Below are 18983 nucleotides of genomic sequence, written 5' to 3'. Positions count from 1 at the left end.
GCAGGGACAAATGGTCGATGGTCTTAATGCCAATTCCACTGCGGAGGATTATTATTAGAATATATATATATATATGGTAGCGTATTATAAGTATACCTGTCTGAGCGAAATTTTTATCATGTGATACCTCTATAGAGGGCGCCATGTGTGATACTGTTTAAGGTTTCTATAGAAAACTTCTCTTTATTATTTTTCGTACAACATTACAGTATATATATTTGTTTTCGCATTCTGTCTTTAGTTTTAATTTGTTGTAACAGTTTCGTTTTATGCTAATTTCTATTCTGTATGGGTGAGGTCCGTGAGGACCTGGGATTTAAGCCAGATTTGGCCCATTACCCCAACACCCTTGTACGTCCGGAAGTGATGTGCTCGCGGTAGTGAAGTTTTTTCTTCATGTTCCGACTCTAGTGTTCCGGCCAAGTCCCGTTTTCTGTCCCGATTCTTGACCCGTAGGACTCCACCTGCGGACTATTTCTGCGAACTCGTTCTCCGTTCCATACAATATAGGGTAATAAATCGGCTGTCGTGAACAAGAACAACTATATATGAGGCTACACATAAACAAACAAAATCAAGAAACATTAAAATGCATGATGGTTTATTATTGTTTGCAACCAACATTAGGCATTTTAGATCATCTAATTGTCCAATATCATTTCCAGATCGCTTAACTCGTCCACTAAGTCTGGGACTGAAACACATTAAATGTATTAAATGTCGCGGTATATACGTAAGCCGATGTCGTAGAAATCTGGTTCCCCTAGAAAACTGGTTCCCACAGGTTACTTAACTTATTTTATGAGGAGTCTAGAACTCGGGTTCCAACTAAAAATAACAGTTGTTGGGTGCTACATATTTTGTACATTTCTTTTTTAATATTTATCTTCTTAATAAAAAATGATATAATACTGTATTTTAACTTATATTATACATTATGACGTATGACCAGTGACCTACTGACCATTTCTTACATTTAATGTAACCATAGAAAGTTAACAAATAATAATTCCTACCATTCTGCTGTTGGTTCCACCCTCCCCATCGGCGACGCGTCTCTGGTGGTGGTGTAGGGCGGGCTCTCCAGAATCCATGTACCACGGCAGTTTCCATAGAGACAAGGAGTCCGATGACATGCAAGAGGAGAAGCGCTGACTTATTCATCTGCAGAAACAAATATTAGTCACAAAACACAAGTAAATCAAACCAACCACTCACTTTGTTGCCTTCTAAATGAAGAGATGATTTCTTACCAGAACGCACCGCCTTTTATTACGAGCGTGGTGGTTATCAAACGCGTAAGCACTTTTTTTGAAAAAAGCTCTTTTTTTATCTCTACCGATTTCACTGAAACGATCACGTGAAGTTTTTTTGATTTAATAACTTCCTTGATGTTTCTAAGTAACCCTTCGACACCACAGAATGTTAAACCGAAATATTGCCTTGGTGATTTTTCACTTCGTATAACTTAGACAACTGCGTGGATGTTAAAACAGCATTGATAGCGTATACGTCGTAGGTCGATAACCAAAAACAAATGTAGGCTATATGAGGCTACACACACAAGCAAAATCTAGAAACAATAAAATGCATGATGGTTTATTAATATCTGCAACCAACGTTTATTAGAGTCCGGGGTGAATAGACGCGTGCTGTGTACATGCTTTGTATGAATGATAATTTAACAGCATGTACCTAATATCAACAAATTTATAAAAAAATCAAATATTGATCTTGGGTTAGAAGGCCGATAAAGGCGTTCTAATGCTGTTACATGCAGGCCTGTGACATGCTGCTACACTTGTTTCCTCGATCGTGAACCGTCATAACAAGGATAAGATACCGGTGCTGGAACGACTGTCGTTGCCCTGTCACGCAGCAACAATAATGATTGACAGTCTTTTATGGTAAAAAGGATTTCAATTTCCGAACTCCGGTAAACGCTGTACGTGGTAACTTGTAAACAGGCACGCGTTTTGTGAAACAAGACACCCATGGTATAACGACTGTCGCTGCCCTGACACGCAGGGACAAATGATTGACGGTCTTTATGGCAATTCCAACCTCTAAACTACAGTATGAGCTGTATGTGGTAACTTGTAACTGGGCGAGAGTTGTGTAAAATAAAATAAGACACCCATGTTGTAATGTATGTCGTTGGCCATCCACGCAAAGACAAATAATTTACAGCAATATTGACTCTTAACTTCTGTACTCCTTAGTTCACGTGTACGTAGTTTTGTGTAAGCGCAGTAATATGTGTAAGTGTGGAAATTCATTATCCGCATTTTAAGTGATTTACTGCGGAGAATTTCATGGTAGCACGTTATAAGTATACCTGAGCGCAATTCTTATCATGTGATACTGTTTAAGGTTTCTATAGAATACTTGTCTTCGTTATTTTTCGTACAACATTACAGTATATATATTTGTTTTCGCATTCTGTCTCTAGTTTTAATTTGTTGTAGCAGTTTCGTGTTATGCTAATTGCTATGAAGAGTTTATTTATCACCCTGTAGCCTATTCTGCACCATGTGTAGTAAGACTTGGCCCGTCGTTAGTTTATTATCCCCCACGTTCTCTTCTATTCTACGTGGGTAAGGTCCTGCAACATGGGACTCCTGCCACTCCATATACGAGATTTGACATACACCCTCTTTCTGTGGCCTGTAAATTAACATTGTTTGTTTTTTATTTACAGTGAAAAGTGTTGACTTAGATAGATCGTTAAAAATATTTCAGCAAAATGAGTGACAGCCGAGAACCGCCTCCGTTTGATGATGAAGAAACAGAAGAAGTTGGGAGTGAGATTGCTCCAGTAGAAACAGAGATCAACCTTGATGATGATGCAGCAGAAAAACCTGTCAATCAAGAGGAAAGTGTCAAACAAGCAGAAGTTGTTTCTCAAGAAGAAGTTGTCACCAAGCCGACAGTTGTTACTGAACCTGACCCGGTTCCGGTGGTTAAAGAAGCCGCGGCTCCGGAGCCGGTAAAAGTGGAGCCAGAGTTATTGGATGATGACGATGATGATGATATGTTTGAAAGCGCGTCTGCTTCAGCAAACTTGCCAAATATTTCAATTGAAGTTCCAACCAAGTACACGGATACTGCTAAGGATGATTATAGCAAAGCATCTCATAGCTCACAGTATGATTCTAAAGTAAATGATATTACTATCCAAGTATCCGACCCACATAAGGTAGGAGATGGTATGAATGCTTATATGTCGTATAGAGTTCGTACCAAGACCTCCATCCCAAGTTTCAAGCGAGCAGAACTGGCAGTGGACCGGAGGTTCAGTGATTTCCTTGGTATTCATGAAAAGTTATTGGCAAAACATCGCCACGCTGGTAGAATAGTCCCGCCCGCCCCTGAAAAAAGTATAGTTGGCATGACGCTAATTAAAATGTCGAAAACCGACGAGGAAGCTGTTTCGATTGATTTTGTTGAAAAAAGAAGAGCAGCTTTGGAGAGATATTTGAACAGAGTTGCGAGGCACAATACACTTGTGCAGGACCAGGATTTCCGAGATTTTCTTGAGCAAGAGGAGCTGCCGCAAGCAACTAACACCAGAGCATTGAGTGGAGCTGGGGTCATGAGGTTGGTGAAAAATGTTGAAGGTGCTTTGAGCAAAATAACTATCAAGATGACAGAAGAGGATTCATGGTTTGAAGAGAAGCAACAACAAATTGAAAGCTTGGAACAGCAGCTTAGAAAGTTGCACGCATCCTTTGAAAGTCTTGTGCATCATAGAAAGGAACTTGCGGTCAACACTGCACTTTTTGCAAAGAGTTCGGCAACACTGGGAAATGCTGAGGAGCACACTGCCCTATCTCGTGCGCTTGCGCAACTTTCCGATGCGTTCGAAAAAATCGAGAATGTTCATCAGGAACAATCTAATACAGATTACTACGCTGTGGCTGAAACACTTGCTGATTATCTGCGTATTATTACAGAAATCAAAGAGATTTTCATGGTCAGGGTGAAGAGCTGGCAAAACTGGCAGAACGCAGAGCAAAACGTTCAAAGGAAGAAAGAAGCAGAAGCAAAGATGCAAGCCTCTGGAAGGACAGATAAAATCGCTCAAATTCAAGCGGATATTAAAGAACTGGAAGCGAGAGTCCAAACATGCAAGAGCGATTTTGACGAGCTGTCCGCAGAGATAAAGAAAGAGATGCAAGCTTTCGAGCAAGATCGCGTGGTGGACTTCAGACAGTTAGTTCTCATCTTCCTTAAGAATCTCATGAAGAGTCAGGAGCAGAACATTAAGAATTGGGAAGCATTTATGCCAGAGGCAAGGGCCATTGCTTAGTGGGGGAAAGGTTCATTATATTAACTGATTGATAGCAACACATGTATTACTTCATTATAGTAATTCTAATATTGATATAAAATGTCATTTCTGATATCATACTCAGCAGTTTCACGTCTTATATTACAATACATTGTGTGCCAGAGTGTGAGTTTCACTTTATATTTCATAATTGTAACATGTTTATTTCATTTTTGTATCCCAAGAGTCATAACTCAATGAGAAAAATGTGTTTTTGTAAATAACAAAAAATTGATTACACTTTAAAAGCAATTTATGTCTGTAATTTTTTTCAAGCTAAACAATATTTTTGGTCGATTAAGTAGTTTGATTTCCTATTACCTTTCAAAAGTGCAATGTGTGTTTGTGTAACTTGATGCAAATATTATGTTTGTGTGAATTACAGAAGTGCTTAATTTGAAGCAAGGTATTCACACATAGTGATTCATGATTGAGTTAATAACATTATACTCCATGTGTATTACTCCTAGAAAATTGTTGTTAGAGTTGTTTAAAATGATTTGAAACTGGTCAAGTTAAGATAACTGAAGAACATGTAAGTCTTTGTTTCCTAAAATAAGTTTGATTAATTATATTGAATTAGATTCTTACCTAGGGGTCAGTTTTTTTTTAATAAAATCTTGAGTGACATTTTTTAAATTCACTTCATCAAACATAGGGTACCTTATTGATTATTGTGTCAATTTACTTTCGTTCTGTCTGTTTGTATAGACACCTAACAGTGAAAACCTATGTTATATATAAAAGTTGAAGGTATAAAACTGGGATGCTGCCTAAGTATTGTTATACCTTTTATTGCAGTGTACAAATTTTCTGCTTGGCTTAAAAACAATAGCCCTAACTTGCAAAATTGCGTACACTGTAATTTGGAAGTAGGCATGAGGTGTATGAAACAAGACTCCCATGTAATAACTACTGTTATTATCGCTAACCTTTTAATGCAGTCGCAGTGTAAATAAAAGTATGTCCCCTCTTTTTCACCAATATTATTTGTACATGTTCGTGACCAAGTATTTACTCCAGGGCATCTTATTGGAAATCTCAACCCAGAAAATTTTGCGAAGTTTGTAAATGTTGGATCGGTGACAACAAAGCGGTCAGTGAGTTATTTAAAGACTTTATTTATTTTATATTTAAATGGGAGCAGCGCCAAGCCTTGACCCTTTATCAGGTGGTTTACATGCAGGTGTGCTACTCACTCCACCACAGCTATTATGTTATGCAGTTAATATTTTTCCTTTTTAAAATAGTGTACGTTTAAAGTTCTTTAGTATGATACTGCATTCCTAAAAATATTATTTATTTTTTTTATTTCAGAGCATTGACTTTCATGAACGAGGTAAAAGTCACCAGGCGAAAAAGGAACGGCAGATTGAACAAGTCAGTTGTTTGTAAAATATTAACCAATATTAAGTAGTTATGTACCAACCACTGCCAGTGTGTTGATACATACAGAGTAATCGAGTCTAAAATAAACAACTCGCAGGAAATATAACTGTTTGTGTATTTCCTTTAAGATTGTTTTTGTTTTTCTTAAATAAAGTACCACTAAAATGAATGAGATTCAATGTTTTATGCAAGGGATTTACATTTAGGTTTATAAAATGGTAAATCAATAACATTTTTTATTCATAAACCAAACAATAAACTTTATATTAAACCTTTTATTTTAAATTTGTTTGTATTTGTATCTCAATTTGTTTAACCACTTCATCTATTTATTCTATTATACTATACATTTTTAAACCTTCTTGATTAATACACACCTAACAGCAGGGTAAAAGCTGTTTTATGATTAAAACTAGGGTTCTAAAACATATGATGTTACTTCCGTTTTAAAGGGCCTAAACACACCCCAAATGTACTTCGCTTTAATCGATAGAGTGTGTTTTTCTAATTCCAACGACACCTTACTTGTTTTAATCGGTTCTGTATAACCAAAGATATTCCAGCTCAAACACCGTGAAATTCAAAAAACTGATTTGAAAGTTGCGTGGCGAAAAAAATTGAGAAGTGTACTACCCACGTGACAAACACGTCACAAAATTGTTGAAGCGTGGCCGCTCTCATTCAGAAAGGTGAGAGGCAGTGTTTTCAGCGAAAAACGAGAGAACAAAAAAAACGCAAAAAAGCACAAAAAAAACACAGGTTTCGCTTTTACGAATTAATCAGTCACGTGACTAGTACGTTCCTACGTCACAATCACGGAGCTCGTAGTAAAAAAAAGACAGCGCTAGAGATCACTGTTTGAGGACGAATATCTCCGCCTATACTGGACCAATTTTAAAAAGCAAAGTATTTTTGGAATCAATAAAACAGTCGCTTTATGAATTTACCATAAAAAATAAAAGTGACGTGGGGTGTGTTTAGGCCCTTTAAAAGTTGAGCGACATGCTACTCCAGACATTCCTGACTTGTGAATTTTGTTATTAAAAACGAAAGAATAAATAAAAAGGAGGTTAAATCGTTGTTATCCAGATAAAGAAGAATAGTAAACAACAACACGCAACAAACCAGCGAGCTGATGGATATTTAAAACGGATGGAATCAGCCGCTATACAACAATATAGGAAAGACCTTGAATTGCAGGGATTAAAATTACCTGCCCATCTTGAACCAAAGAAACCTCAACCTTTGCCACAAACTAGTGCAGGTCAACATTTTATTGTTTACTGAGTTTTTGTGTGTTAAGCAGCTATGCTTTTAACTGGTGATTTTACTCAAGTAGTTTTTACCCAAACTGTGGGTATATGGACTGTCGTTTGTGGTAATTCCCTTCTCTTTCTTGTTATATTAATTAACTTAATCTTTGCTACTGTAATTAATCAATTTTTCTACTTTGCACAAAATTTATGATTATAATTTAAACACAGCATCCACGGACCACCTTATTGCAAAACCTAAGAAGCGGAAAATCCAAGACACAGTGGCCCATGTTAACCCTGTAACCACCAACACATTCAAACCACCACCTAAATCATCTACATTTAAATCATCATCATCCAAGTCATCACACCCGTATGGTAGTTGGGAGACCGTGGAGAAGGAAGAGTATGTTGTTTGTTGATTATTGGTTTCTCAAACGTTTATATTTTTTTAAGATGTTCATCTAAAAAGTAGTTTTGTGTTTTGTACTTTTAGAATGTTATTATTCATTTTTGGGATGATCATGTGATATAAAGGGGTGATTTTTCTTTTGTTGCATTCTTGCATAAGGAATGGTATTGCATGAGTGAATCCAACTTATTTATCCCGCATGATGGGGAAACGACAGTTGTTACAACACGGTGTTCTGTTTCATACACTTTGTGCTTGCTTAGGAGTTACCGCGTTTGTAACTTATTGGATGATTAAACTGATTATATTTTCGATTACATTTTTTATTTAACTTTTTAATTACTTTTTTTGTATCTTTGTTATTATAAATATTGTTGTTTTTCAGACCTGAGCCCACATATGAATACGAAGCTCCTGTATTTGTTAAGGAAGTTCCTCCCAAGATTGAATTCGAGGAAAAAACTGTTGTTGCCGCTTCCGATGATGCCGTTTTCGAAGTTGTTGCCTTTAAAAAAAGAAAAACAAATGTTAAAAAAAGTCGGAACATGCGAAAAAAAGATGATTCTTAGTTTTAATTTGCGCGAAACTTTATTTTGAATTTTTGACAATATTGTTACTGAGGTGCTTGCAAATAACTAAGACCATAAAAAAGCCAGTTCCATATTTTCGCCAAACCTAGAGTGGCAGGGTTGGCAGGCTCACTCTGAAGTTTTCCACAACGGAATAACTAATAAATATAAATATTACAGCCATTTAGTTAATGTTTCAAAGAAATGCATGGTTAACTATTCCTTATTCTCATGTTTTAAAAGTTTTAGGGATATTTAATCTTACAATTTTAGAAAGTACATCTAACTCCCTGGTTGAAATGTTTACTGATTAATGCAGTGCAAAAATCTGCTTTCCCTGCCACACCAGGCTTGGGTTTATAAGGACCCTTGGTAGGACATAAAGCACTGGCGTTGGATGTTTTGTATTTAGTTTCATCTCATTTAGTAACATCATGCTTTTTATTATTTTAGAATATTGCATTTAGTGATGGGCAGTGAGTTAAAAGTTAAGTTTACTCCCAGTTCGTGGGAAAAGTTAAAATTATTTGCTTTAAATGAAGAACTGCCAGCTGAAGTAAAGAATGAAATAAATTGTGAAGAAAATTTTCAACTTTCAATCAAGACAGTGATACAGGTTGGTATGTTTTTCATATCATTTGGTTTAACAACTCTCGGTGAAATGTTCTGGGATTTAATATTAAGTATACGTAACTTATTCAAGTTTTTTAAAATACTTTTAAATGAATCCAATAACGTACTTTCTTAACTGATTGGCTGGTTTGGTAAAAATAATTGTTAAATAGATGTGTAATTACTACATATTAACAAATGTGAATTTATTTTTTAGTTTTCTCGTTGGAAATGCAAGAATCAATCATTAAAACCATGTTTATCAGAAATATTCTGTAATAGTGATCTTATTTTACCTGAACTGGAAAAACCGCCTTCAAATCCGGAGTTGGAAAAAAGATTAAAAAAACTGCGCGCTGCTGAAGAAAATTATCGATACAAAAACATGGTGTCTAACATTACCACACCCACTGGGTTAAAAAGTGGCTCAAAAGCCCCCGTTATTAGTGGTCTCAACTTTGCTGTGACCATGATTGCCACTGTATTTGCTACAACTTTCATTCTAAAGTCGCTTGTGCCAAACTTAATGTTAAGAGTTGGTATTGGCGTTGCAGCAGCCACTGTGTTGTTGTGTATTGAGATATTCCTTGCAATACGTGGAATGGAAAAGTCAGAACTTGAACTAAAAGAACATAAACAGAATTTAGAAATTCGTAAATCTAAATGAGAAATTGTTAAAAATCTTCTGACATCTGGTTTCTAATGTAACCAATAGTATATTCTTTTTTGTTGGCAATGTTGCACAAAAGCTAATTTGGAACTTAAAACTTCTGTTTTGTCAACATGATAAAAACATAGTTTTGTCTGCATAGTTTCTATTTAAATGAAAGACTGGTGATACCTTTCAATGCGAAATATATCTCTCGTAGTCATAGTACAGTTTGTCAAACTCAATTTTTGTGTCTGTATTTTGTAGCATTTAATACTGAACTTCGTTAGGTTATCAATTAAACCTGTGCCATTGGTGCAATTGTTATGAAATCTTGTTGTTCAATGAAAACTCAGTATTTGTGCAGTTTTTTTTTTTTTTTCTACTTCTACTTATATTTCAGTTACCATTACTATGAATGCGGTAAATTAAAATATATATTCAACAATTGCACTGTGAGTATCTCAAAACGTACTTGCTAAAAACCTTAACGGCACTAAACAATATTTTACAGTGAAGAATCAAAAATGATACAAAAAGTGCAAAACTATAATGTCTAATTCCAGTGATTATTTGTAAAAATATATCATGTTATAAATACACAATGATAATATGTAACAAGTATTACGACAGTGCAGAATTATGATGACTTGCAAGTATTATTGCTTAGTCACTGTTTAAGACAGTGATATATCATGTTTAAAGTTGGTTTGGTCGCCTACTACAGTGGTTATAAAGCATTTTAACTGCTATTATTTAGACTTACAAAAAGTTGTTTGAAACATAGTTTTGAAAATTGGGTAGTCAAAGCTGTGTTATTAGTTTACGTTTAATATTTGGTATTGATTTTCGTTATTTAAACTACAGTGGTTCACAAAGCATTGTTAGTGTTAGTGGAAAGTTAGTTCGTTTTATTGTATGCTTACCTAAGTTGGAGAGAATGTAAATTTGAAAATTGGATACCCAAAGGTTAGCTACATTATGCTTAATATTTAGTCTATTAGGAGATATTTGATTACATTTGATAATGATATGGTATGTTTGGCTTGTCACAAAATAGTATAGAAGATTTAAGCAGTTGAAGATTGTTGTTGATGATCATTGAAGATGATTTGTGTTGTTGGGAGATCATCTGATGAATCGCTATCACGGTGAATCGTTTCACGAGTTTTCATGGAATCACTTGTCACCGGACGATCATCAAATCCTTGTGAATGAGATGAGTGTTCATATATGAAAAGTGTTCATATACCAAGTGTGTTAATATAGGAAGAGTGTTCATACATAAGTCGACTCGACAAGTGTTTTTACATCTTATATGTTGACTTTTTAGAAAAGTTGATGAATGTTAAAAATTAGATTAAAAAATACACGAAAAAAAGGTTTGTAAACATAAGCTGGTATTTTGACATAGAAGTAAAACTAAACGTTTATGTAACTAACTGTATATAATAAAAAATAAGTCTATTTATAATTTTATATACCATATGTAGATGGAACTTGTAAATGGTTTGTTCTGTTCACTAATTGTTCAGTCATTCTCACTGATGCTAACGAAGGTTCCCTGTTGATATACAAAGATAATACAATAACTTCTATTATTTCAACTCCATAGACGTATGTGGTATAATGGTTACAACCTGTGCTACTAACTAAGAAGACTTAAAGATAATTTAATCTAGCAGTCAGTATTGAGTTGCATAAAAGATCCTAAATTGTCTGCCATACACAAAAAAACACAAAGTTACATATGTGGAAACTCATAAACGGGCATGAGGTGTATAAAACAGAAAACTCAAGTGAGGTTTTCGTTCCTGCGTGAATAAATCTTTTACATACTCTTTCTACCTTGATGTTTGGAAAATATTTTCCAAACTATTTGCTCGTTTCAACAAAGCAGTTTTAACATCTGGTGTTAAGTTTGTTGTCCCAAGTTCCCCGAACACTTCAACTATTGCTCCATCTGTTGGTGGAAAATAATCCTTTAAATTTGAAAAAGTGACTCAGTTTGGGTTAATTGATCAAGTCTGGTCAAAATTAATTACCAAAAAATATGAAAAACAATGGACAGAAAAGGCATATTTAGTTTACTGCAGATATAATGAAATAAAACACCATGTTATATCACACGCCAACCCCACTAACCTGGCAATCTTAGAAAGTGTCGATATATTTCACGCAGTCCATCCAGATGTAACGTATGTATCGCGATGTGCGTCGTAACTTCTTCAACTTTCTCTCCTTTCATTGGATCTATCTCTTCACTCCAGATGTAATCGTAAACTGTTACCTGGGGTAAGATAGGTGTAAATTATTTTTTACTTTTATAAATGGGTGAGGTCATACAGTGATGCATTCAAGCATATCCTACTTTCCACAAACCCTATAATGACATCACAAACCTTCCTTCTCTCCCCATCCTCCCCTCTCCATTGTTCGGCCTTCTTTACAATGAAACTCAACTCCTGGTTACTCAACTCGAGGTCATACGGCACGAAGAAAGCTTCCTCCTTCCCACAGAGTCGGTGGAAGACATCAAGGATCCTTCCATTGTTATGAAGCTTGAGGAAGTATAAATACAAGATGACGAACGCTGTGAACATCACTACTGCATACAGGAAGATAACCATAGGGATGCCGATCACTCCTGAGCCTGCAAGAAGATATATATATATATGTATATAACTTATTTATTTTTACGTGGCAGGGTAATGGCAATCGTTATAGCACGGGTGTCCTGTTTTATACACCTCTTTCTTGCCCACGAATTACTAGGTATGTAACTTTTTCGGTGATTGTTTTGAAAAATGAATTAATGTAACTTATTTATCCGTCGTTGCCCCGCCACACAAGATTAAAGAAGTTACATACATTCTGTATGAAATAGTGGAAACTGTAAATAAACATATAACAAGTTATATAAAGTATAATATAATTAATACCTTCAACTCTAAGGAAGTGCCAATATAGCTTAAATGCATCTCCGATAGGTTGAGATGCGGAGTTGGTGTATCGACCCAGAGCAGCATCCACGATGAGGATCATAATCGGATCAAAGACGACCCATAAGGAGAAAGCGAGGATCAACTTGGAGAAGATGAGAGGGAATGATCCGAGAGCTTTCTGGCTCACCCACGAGAATAATACAAGCAGAACCTGGGGGAAACATAATATAGTTTTGATTTATCTTTTCGAAAATAATAGCGGAAATCATGTAAGAAGGAAAAGAAGGGAATCAACAGCAAAACAACAGTTGTTAAATTTCCAGTGTCATGCAAAATGGCACAACGTTATCAATGGTATCAGTATTGAGTATCAAATCTTAACAGATTACATCCACACACAATATGTCTCACCTGCACAATGATGTTTGATATTGGTCCAAGTACAACTTCACCAACTTCTTCAGCTGTTGTTAGAAGATCAGCTTGGTAGTTTAAGTTAACGGTGTATGGGAAGAATATGAAGGTGTTGACTGGTAGTCTGAGTGCCTGGGTAGGTGAGGGGTGAGGAAGCATAGGGATGGATGAGGGGAATATTCATTTATGACAATGAAAGTCGTTATAACATGGGTGTTTTGTTTTATACACCTCCTGCCGCTTACAAGTTAGGAGTCACAACATATATATATATATAAAGCAAAGTTGCTCATGTGGTCACTAATGGGTTGCCCAAAATGTTGGCCATACAATGAAAATAATTCGCTTTTTGCATACGTGGTGACTTATAAGTGGGCACGAGGTGTATAAAACAAAACACCTGTTATTTTGATTATAGTTACCTTGTCACGCAAGGGTTAATGAACTACATCTTTACATTTATCCAAAGTAACCCTACCTGTAAAAACAACCACTGCCCACAGTAATGAATGTACAGTCGTGCAAACCACAGCAACACCAACAACAATATGGTTATCCAGAAATCTTTGGTTCTCCAAAGTGAAAATCCCATCTCAGAAATAAACATTCGGCTTACATACCTATAATATATATGAAAAAACATGTGGAATTAACTAAAAGTGATTGTTTTTAATTATCAACTCTAAAACTGTGCTGTAAAAATACACGCTACTTACAAAATACACGCTACAATAACTGTAACACCATCTCAATTGTACCACCCTGGGTGCCGGAATAACAGACAAACTGTGAATTAAACCTCAGGTCCCATGATGTTCCACCCTATAGAATCTTTTTACCCAAATAAAATAGAAAAAAAACATTCAATTTAAAAAAACTCACTCAGCTCTATCATAAGCGACCCTTTGTAGTTTCCCCTTGCTTGAAAATGGAGGTTGAACACTGAAGGTGTGTCTCTCAAGTTCTTCCATGCGCGTAAGTTTGGGTGGGGGTGGTTTCTTCTTCAAATGAGGGGTTTGTGGTAGAAGGGTGGTCACCTGGGTGGGTAAATGAATAAATGAGATTTATTTTGTCTTTGTAGGCACGATAACGATTTAAAATGCAGGATAACATTCGAAATAGTTAAAAAAAAGCAAAAAAGGGGTAGTAGCGGTAAAACGGCAGTTGTTAAAACTTGGTCATAAAAAAACAAACCTTTTTTTGGAAAAGCGTGACCGTTACACTTTATTTATAGACAACATAAACTAACCTTTGCATTGTAATCTTCCACTGGGTTTTTATAATGAATTTTATAAAACATTCCATTCTGTCCTTTCACTGGAATTAGTTCATCTGTGTCTTCTGAATCTTCGGAATCCAAATCTTCAAACGACTGAAACAATCAACATTATTTATAAAGTAGATGTAACTTATTTATCCACGCGTGGCAGTGCAACTCTAAATTATAGCGTGAGCTACATATAGTAACCAATACAAATAATTATTACAAATTATTTCTGAAAAGACACTTGTCTCGCCATAGAAACTGACTCATATAAACTAATACGTGCATATTATACAACACTAGGATAAATGTTCTGACCTAAACTATTGAACAAATTAAATTTGATAAGAAAGTTAAAAAAAATCCGCACATCAACTTTTGGCGAATGTCTTTCCACAGATGTTCGCGACATTTTCCGTTTCCGAAGAACGTTGCTCCCACTTCCCTCGTTGATGGAGCTGCTCATACCGGACTTTACTCCGGATGTGGAAGACGTAAGATCAACTGATGGTCCGCTCTTCCCACTTGTACCAAACTTAATGCTGATGTTGGAACTACGATCATCTGAAGGTTTGTTGCTTTTAGTTATGACTATAAATTGTGAGCCCTGATTCGTTTCTATATACAAATTTAACTTTGGTCTTATAGTACATTCTATATGGGTTAGGTTCTTGTCAAGGACCTAAGATTTCGGCCAAATTTGGCCCATTATCCCAACAATCATGAAGTTTTATGTAAGTTGTTCATGCGACTGGTGTAAACAAGTCTTGGACTCGCCTATAACATAAGAAACATAGTATGAGACACATATTTCACATAAAGCAACCACCCCACACCTGTAGAAGAATTATTATCTTCTCCATCCTCCATAATCGGTATCTTCTCTCCATCAACAGCTTCCTCAGAATTCTCGATCCTGTCGGGATGACTCAGCAATCCCGATGTAAACTGAAGTTCAACTTCATATTCTTTTTGACCCGATAAATATCTCGGCAAGCGAACGACCTGCATGAAGTTTTATTTAAGGGGAACAATATAATTCGTTGCTGTGGCACAGTGGTTGGTTCGCCGCTTTTAACACAGAGGTTTTGGGTTCAAGGCTGGTCACTGCCACCATTGTGGTCGTATGTGACCTTGAGCAGGAATTTACAACAATTGCTCCGAACCAGTCATACTGTAAAAAAACATCCACGAAGTTACATATGTGGTAACTCATATTCAGTTTTGTGCACATATGGAAAATCGACAGTGAGCATGAGGTCTACAACATATATTCACAACTCAATCACCTGAATATAAAGATTGGATATCCAATGATCAATATCAGATGCTATCAACTTCTCTATAGTTTCATGTTTAGTGATCCTATAATCCATATGTCCACGTAACATAGGCAACTTATAATGGCCTTGCACTATAGCAAAGTTGCTGTCACATATTGGAAAAGCACCTGAGAAAAACAATACTTTAATTAATTAAAAAAAAGTATTTAAAAAAGGAATTTAAGAAAAACAATTTATTATTTCTTTCTAAGTAATTATGACGAAGACACTTTTTATCCAATATTAGTACATGCATGTATATAAGCCTAAAATGTTATCAGTTTACAGCATCAAACATTTATATTCCATCATCCCCCACACAATACACCACTTACCCCAAGCCACCACTCGATCAATTGGACTGATTGATCCTCTCAACAGAAACAACTCAAACACGAGTATCATTCCAGGTTGAACTTTCCATTGGGGTGGTAACACAGTGAACACACTTTGTTCGAGATGTATCTCAGTGTTAGAGTAATGCCCATCATGATATACAGGTAGTGTAGCACCTCCCCATTGCTGGCCCAACCTTCTGGACCATCTTAATACATGGCCTCCCAATCTATAAGAAGAAATATAATATGTCAATATGATAATTATGTATCAGATTTACATAATATTTGTACAGTGTAGGGGTAATGCTCTCTATATTATTATTATACATAAACAATTACATCAAGACCCCTTGTAAGTTAGTTCAAGGATGATAGGCCAACTCTGACATAAATCTTAAGTCCCATCGCGTGCCACGCTAGGACTTTACCCATACACAATAAAATACAACAGTATATTCAGGTAACAGATCAACTTTTGCCCAAATCCCCACCATAATATAAACCACACATCCAACCTGTCGTATAAAGATATCATAACCACATATCTTCCCTTAGGAACTTTGTCTCTTATTCCACGAATAGTTTTCAGTTTAATCTGCACAGGTTGTGGAGTTTTTGACCATTCTACCCTCCATCTACGACCTGGAGTTTAAACAATGTTTAAATCTGTAGCATTATTACAAATATGATTATAAATTCTGTGTTTCAATATTAATAAACAAGAAGTTTTATCTTATATTAACTAGTCTTTAATAAAATCAAATTAAGATGGAATGCCATACCCACCTTTACTATCCCCATATTGATTATCAGCTAGTGTAAGATCTCCATAGAAAGCTTTCACTTCTGCTTGTCGCTTCTCAAGTGCGTGTTTCAGTTGGTTTTCTGACTGTCTGAATGACTTTTGTGCCTGCTCCTATTATTTTAACATTATTTATATTTTTAATATAAAACATAAAATATCTATAAGTTATTCTTTTGGTTACAGACTTACAGTAATAAAAAAAAAAAAAATAAAAGACTTGTCATCTTGTGTAAAACTGCCCAGGAAAAAATCGAAATGTTTAAACAAATAAATAAGAATAAGTATATTCCTACTTGAAACAATCGCTCCCGTTTAGCAAGTAGTTCTTCTCTTATATTCGCTTCTTTCTGTTGTTCCTTAAGTTGCAACCAAACTCTTTCCTTTGCAAGTTCAGCAAGTTTTGTTAATTCTTTTGTTCTTTCTTGTTGCAAAGCAACCTAGATGATAATTAAAGTTTAGGGTCTTAAGTGTTATGTTTCAGATACCATCGTGATATAAAATTTTAATTTATTTAACATTGTTTATTAGCCTTTTACAATAAATCTGAATAATTAAAATCTAATAGATAACTAAAATTACATGAAACGGCAAGTTTTAATGCTCTTTAATGCTCTTCTGAATTAAACTTCTGTTATGTTCTTACATGCTGACAACAAGTGCTCCACATTATCAGATATAACTTACTTGTCTTTGTTGTATTTGAAGATATTCCTCTTTCTGTTTGTTTTCATGTTTCTCCAAATCTTCAATACTGACTGAACCAATCATCAAAATATCTTTCTCAACAACGTGTTCAAAATCTTCCATATATTTAAGTGAGGTTCCACTTTTTTCCATCTCATCTCGAAGGGTTTCAATGTTGGTCTGGGTTAATAAAGGAATTTAACTTATTTAATGTTGTACCACAATCTTTATAACACGGTGTTCTGTTTCATACACTCCATGCCTGCTTACAAGTTACCACCTATGTAACTTTGTGGGTGATTGTTTTTTTTTGTGTAGCTGACACAGTCTGACATTTTAGAGTAGACAGTAGCACACTGGATTTATAGTTTTTTAAAAAACATTTGCTAAACTTTGTTAAGCAGTTTATGAAAAACATAATGATTCGTATTTATTTTTATGGAACGAAAAAATGTTAGGTAAAAACATCTAATAAAGTAATATTAATAAATGTCATAAAATTTCAATTACATGATATTCTGGTAGTTTCTTTTTTTCAAATGAAAATTCATCATCTGTGTGTGGTTTGTCATCCAATGATTGAAGTAAACTGTTCAGTTCATTGTGATTCTGTGGTGGCTCAAACCTATCAGATAAATTAAATGAACAAATAATGCAACTTATTTATCCTCGCATGTTGGGGCAAGCACTATCGTTATAATACAGGTTCTGTTTCATAAACCTTGTGCCCGCTTAAAAGTTATCACATAAGTATCACATAAAAGTTATCACAATTTATTTACTTTTTTTTCATATTTTTAGCATAGCTGACAATTTAGACAACCCATATGAAACTGCATGGTTGGAGAAATTGCTATTAAGTGCCTTTTCCTGCCGACAATTTTGAGCAAGATACCCTATAAGGAGCAAGCACTCTTTCATGACAAACAATTATTCCACAACCCACCATTCTTCTGTGACATCATCTGGTGTTTCTTGTATGTTTGTAAACTCATCATCATCAATGTTGTGATTTACACCCCCTGGAATTTATACATAAAATGCATATTACTTCTGTAAACTTATTCAATTACTAAGATCACACCAATTTGAATTATATGAATTATGACAAAAAGACAGTTGTGAGTTATTAAACACACTATGGAGAATTTATGAAAAAGTACAGATTAAAATTGGTATATTTCTATAAAATTAAGTCACAGATTTTATATAAACCTCTATTTCTTGGAGGACTCGAACTGATAGAAGCTTCTTCATCCATTTGTTATAGTAGTAGAAACATACAGTATACTAAATATCCAATCTATTAGTTGTTCAAAAAGAAATTATAAACGAAATATCCTAACAACAATAAATAAACTGTTATAAATTTTGTATTTATACTGATTCTGTTGTATAGATATTTAGAAATAGATTATCCCTATTTGCTGATATCCTAATGCATTTAAGTTAAATCATAAAAAATATAAATCAGAAAACAATGTTCCATACTGTGTTCATGCGTTATTAGTTATTCAATAACACAGTCATTCAGATTATTAGGATTTGTGTCAATATTTGGTTAATGGAAGAATCCATGTCAATATAAGAAGACAAACAAAAGACGTACTGTCTCTATGTATACAAAGGTACAACACATATAAATTTATAAGAAGCACCAAGACAACCAATGTAAACAAAACACAAAGCGCAGTGCTGCCCGAAATATTTCAAAAACGTGTTTAAAGTATTTTCATTGAAATAGTCTTGTTTCTTTAAATATTAATACGTAATATATATGGTTAATACGAAAGTATATTTTTTTGTGTTTGATTTTATTACCCGAATGCTTTTTATAGGCGATTATATATGCCATTGCAGCTATTACGATTTGAATTCACTATATTAATTTACTAGCATTCAAGCAACTCAAAACAAACAACACAATATCTTTAAATTTATATATATATATATATAAAATATTAAATTTATATAAGCTTGGAAGGTCTATA

At 34.8% G+C, this 18983-nt stretch overlaps 3 protein-coding genes and 1 long non-coding RNA gene across 5 annotated transcripts; 2 read left to right on the top strand and 2 right to left on the bottom strand.

The window, feature by feature from the left end:
• Positions 1–584: 584 nt before the first annotated feature.
• On the bottom strand, positions 585–1320 carry LOC104266145. Its single transcript, XR_717436.3, has 3 exons — positions 1219–1320; positions 1017–1164; positions 585–694 (listed from the first exon to the last, which is right to left on the bottom strand). It is a non-coding gene; the product is annotated as an uncharacterized LOC104266145 (long non-coding RNA).
• Positions 1321–2705: 1385 nt separating this feature from the next.
• Positions 2706–4803, top strand: LOC100178582 (sorting nexin-2-like). Its single transcript, XM_002130682.4, has one exon. It carries the CDS (start codon positions 2747–2749, stop codon positions 4310–4312), a length of 1566 nt encoding a protein of 521 aa, XP_002130718.1. The 5' UTR covers positions 2706–2746; the 3' UTR covers positions 4313–4803.
• A 3-nt stretch (positions 4804–4806) lies between these two features.
• zf(u1like)-1 (Zn-finger (U1-like)-1) lies at positions 4807–9818 on the top strand. Of its 2 annotated transcripts, NM_001128894.1 has the most exon segments (6): positions 4807–4868; positions 5357–5429; positions 5651–5713; positions 6812–6986; positions 7207–7384; positions 7776–8395. In NM_001128894.1, coding segments are annotated over 6 exon segments (675 nt in total). In that variant the 5' UTR covers positions 4807–4866; the 3' UTR covers positions 7960–8395.
• LOC100184102 lies at positions 9564–18347 on the bottom strand. The gene is made up of 21 exons (XM_018813785.2): positions 18208–18347; positions 17939–18014; positions 17503–17617; positions 16993–17172; positions 16602–16745; positions 16290–16419; positions 16019–16145; positions 15501–15730; positions 15133–15293; positions 14680–14848; positions 14214–14407; positions 13829–13951; positions 13462–13616; positions 13058–13199; positions 12577–12711; positions 12163–12376; positions 11623–11873; positions 11366–11510; positions 11069–11183; positions 10705–10784; positions 9564–10427 (listed from the first exon to the last, which is right to left on the bottom strand). The coding sequence occupies exons 1-21, from the start codon at positions 18251–18253 to the stop codon at positions 10291–10293; spliced, it is 3069 nt and encodes a 1022-aa protein (XP_018669330.1). The 5' UTR covers positions 18254–18347; the 3' UTR covers positions 9564–10290.
• Between the last annotated feature and the right edge of the window lie 636 nt (positions 18348–18983).

This window comes from Ciona intestinalis, chromosome 10 (genome assembly GCF_000224145.3).
Source record: "Ciona intestinalis chromosome 10, KH, whole genome shotgun sequence".
NCBI classification, from domain to species: Eukaryota; Metazoa; Chordata; class Ascidiacea; order Phlebobranchia; family Cionidae; genus Ciona; species Ciona intestinalis.
The sequence above is the reverse complement of the archived record's forward strand: the minus strand, read 5'-3'. Positions and strand labels throughout refer to the sequence as shown.